Source organism: Octopus bimaculoides, chromosome 20, assembly GCF_001194135.2.
Source record: "Octopus bimaculoides isolate UCB-OBI-ISO-001 chromosome 20, ASM119413v2, whole genome shotgun sequence".
In the NCBI taxonomy this organism is placed as follows: domain Eukaryota; kingdom Metazoa; phylum Mollusca; class Cephalopoda; order Octopoda; family Octopodidae; genus Octopus; species Octopus bimaculoides.
In genome coordinates, this window is record NC_069000.1 from 27,120,538 (window position 1) to 27,124,054 (window position 3,517).

The 3,517-nt window shown below is 36.7% G+C and overlaps 1 protein-coding gene across 2 annotated transcripts in view; it reads left to right on the forward strand.

Annotated features, from left to right (window-relative positions):
- Window positions 1-3,517, forward strand: part of LOC106882107 (acylglycerol kinase, mitochondrial) — a 50,156-nt gene that overhangs the window by 5,923 nt on the left and 40,716 nt on the right. For both annotated transcript variants that reach the window (XM_052975076.1, XM_052975077.1), the window contains exon 3: window positions 1,484-1,519. In XM_052975076.1, coding sequence (XP_052831036.1) covers window positions 1,484-1,519 — 36 coding nt within the window. The remainder of the gene's footprint in view (window positions 1-1,483; window positions 1,520-3,517) is intronic.

Consider the following 3,517-nt stretch of genomic DNA (forward strand, 5'->3'; position numbering starts at 1 on the left):
ATATATATATATATATATATATATATATATATAAAAGATGCAGATATAGCTTTATATGTGTCGTAAGAAGTTTGGTTCCCAATCACCTAGTGTAGTGACATTTCAGGCAAGTGTCTTCCATTATAGCCCTTTAATAAGGTAGTAAGGGATGATACTGAGAATGCATGAGAAAAAGGAAGAGTGCTTACCACTCACCCTTCGAAGAAGGGTGTGTGGTAAGCAGATAAAATATGTGCAGTCCTTCTATCAATTACAGCAGCTGAATGAATAGTGCTGTAGTCGTGTTATGAAAATGAATTGTGGGAGGGGCAAGTGTTAAGATGTATTGTTGCAGTGGAGAGATATTCATCAGGGACAGATCAGGTGCAGGAGCGTAGACATATGTGATACACTTTTCAGGCCTCATTTTTACTTAGCTGGAGGTGGTCTTCTCAAACACAGCAAATTACTAATCATCTTGGTCTTTATTCATCTTTCTGAGACTCAATCTCTGAAGGCCATTCTTGATTACTTCATCTCACATCTTCCTGGGTCTTCTTCCCCTTCCACAGGTTCTATCCGCATTTAGTGATTAACACTTCTTTATGCAGCTATCCTCATCAATCCACATCACATGACCATACCAGCACAGTCATCTCTCTTGCTCGAAACATCTGATACTTCTTATGCCCAGTTTTTGTCTCAACACATTTACACTTTGTTATGCACTCTGATACTGCACATCCAGCAGAGCATGCTAGTTTCATTCCTTTCAAGTCTTCACATGTCCTCTGCATTCACAGCCCATATTTCACTACCATGTAGCATTGCTATTTGTTTACAAGCATCATATAATCTGGCTTTCACTGAGGTCACAGAAACCTTTTGTTATCTATGGAGGTAATAGCTCTTTGAACTTTGTCCTTCCTATTCTTCTAACAACTATACTTCTGAACATACATGTATGTTACTGTCTCTTTGACTTGACTTCATGTAATGGTTGTAAATGAGTGTCACCATCATTTTTAAATTTCTGTAAAAATATGTTTGGTCAAGGGGAAATATTATCTTACTTGGAAACAAGTGAGGGTTGGCAACAAGGGTATCTAGGTTTCTATCCCAACAAATTCCATTCGACCTATGCAAGCGTGGAAAAGTGGACTTTAAAACAATAATGATATATTCTTACTCAACACACATTTATTTAGAAAAACATAATAATATAACAATATGCTATTTCTTTCAATTGTTTTTATTTTATATCAGTGTATTATATATAATATTAAGTTTTGGAAACAAATATATTGGATTTTTAAAACTTATTTACTCTTGAAGCAGTTGTACTTCATTGTATGTTATACATTGTTTTGTAGGGTTTTAAGACAGTTTAAGCCCAAAAATCAAGGTGTATATTATACACAAATTTTTACAGTACTCTCAAGATTACATTTAACTGTACATTTATTCTTTTCTGTGTCTCATTCTCTGTATTGCCTGCTTACAGACAGTCACTGGTATGATGCGGAAAAGCAACAACCAAGTAAGCAGTCTTTCTTTTCTTCCTTATTTCTGTGATCTATTTTTGAGAGATTGTGAGCAGATAATAGGTAACATATTGTTTGCATAAATGATGTATTTTGTTATTATTGTTGACACTTTGCTGACAGTTTGAACATTGACAGTACTAAGTTGCTGCATTGTTAGTAATCTGTTGTGAGAAACTGGTGTGAGTAGTAACATTCAGCTAGTTTGACACCACCATTTGGCCACTGAGTGCCTGTAATAGAGTTCACTCTGTTGTAAGCATTCAGATCTGCTGATAGCTGTATTTCATGATGCATTTCTTCCTCTAGCAGCAACCTTTGAGTTGTGGTTCTTTCAACTCTTCCCCACCACCTACTTCCAAAGTCCATCGGAAGATTATAAAAATGGCCCTTACTCTTCTAACCAAACCATAAAAAATATGTTATTATCAAAGTTAATTCCTTTTCCATGATTTGGATTTTCTCATTAGAGAGTCATTCATTAGATGGTATATTAATAAAGCATTGAAGAATTTTTTCATCCACATAAAAATTAATCATTGTTAAGCCATCTGTTCAAGAATTTGATGATTTGAATGTTGAAGTAAAGAAAAATTAGTCAATTTTTAACTCTATACAATGAGGGCTCATTGATTTATGTTGTATAAAACTTCATGAGTGTTGGTGCCACTCTAAAATGCAACCAGTACACTCTGTAAAGTGGTTAGTGAACAAGTGGAGACATTGTAGTGTTGGTGTCATGATAAAATGCATCCAGTGCACTCCATAGAGTGGTTGATAGCAGGTAGGAAACCAAACCAAGAATTAATAGTACAAGTGATATATGGTTCTCTGAACTTGGACAGTTTGGAGAACTGTCCAAGAGGGCAAATACGAAATGACTAGGACTGTAATGATCTGTTTGCATGAGAAATAAATGCAAAATGATAATGGTGATATTTATTGCACTAGACTAGTGTGTACTCTACTATTTTTTATTGGTTTTGGTAATTGGACGGCAGGTATGTTGAGGCACTGCCTTCAAGAGATTTTAGTTAATTATATCAGTCTGTTACTTATTTTATCTATTACATATTTATTGAATGGCTAAACTGATCACCACAAATATGAATACATCCACATGTATTTACAATGGTAAGTTGTTAAAATTTTAATAGCCCTTCACTTAGCTACTAAAATTTTGCTAATAATCATAATTTTAATCAAGGATTCATCATCATCAACATCATCACTGTTTAATGTCCGTCTTCCATGGGTGGGATAGTACCACAAGAGTCACCCAGGTTGAAACCTGCACCAGACTTCTGTGACTGTATTGACCAGATTTCTACAGCTGGATGCCCTTCCTAACACCAATCACTCAGCAGAGAGGACTTAGTGCTTTTTACGTGGCACAAGCACAGGCAAGGTGAGTAGTGCTTTTTATGTGACACAAGCGCAGGTGAGGTCAGTTTTGGCAAGGTTTTTACAGCTGGAAGCCCTACCGAACACCAACCACATTAAGTGGCACCTGCACTGACAGGGTCACAAAGTACTTGCAAGGCATTAAAAACTTTTAAGAAGAGGCAGTGGAAGAGATGATGATGGAAAGGTTATAGTGAAATAGATACAGGTGTCTTGCTGTAGAGGAAATAATGACTAAGAATTGATGGTGAGAGATATAGGAGTGGCTGAGGTTGGAGTTGTTAGATATGTGAGGGCATTGCGAGTGATAGCAGATAAGAGGTGTTAAGGATGGAATATAGGGCTTTCCTATAAGGTGTTATCCACCCCTAATTGGAACTCTCCCGTATGACATGTACGCATGCTCAGTGACTTGCTTTAACAGTTGCAATCAGCTGAATGCACATTGCCAGTGACATTTGACATAATTACCCACACTCTGTGGTCAGGATTCTTTTTTTGGTTTGATGTCGGTATCGAAGGGATTACCAGACACCGGACAATACAGTGAGAGCAGCTTTCACTCACATCATGGTATTCGATGCTGTGTA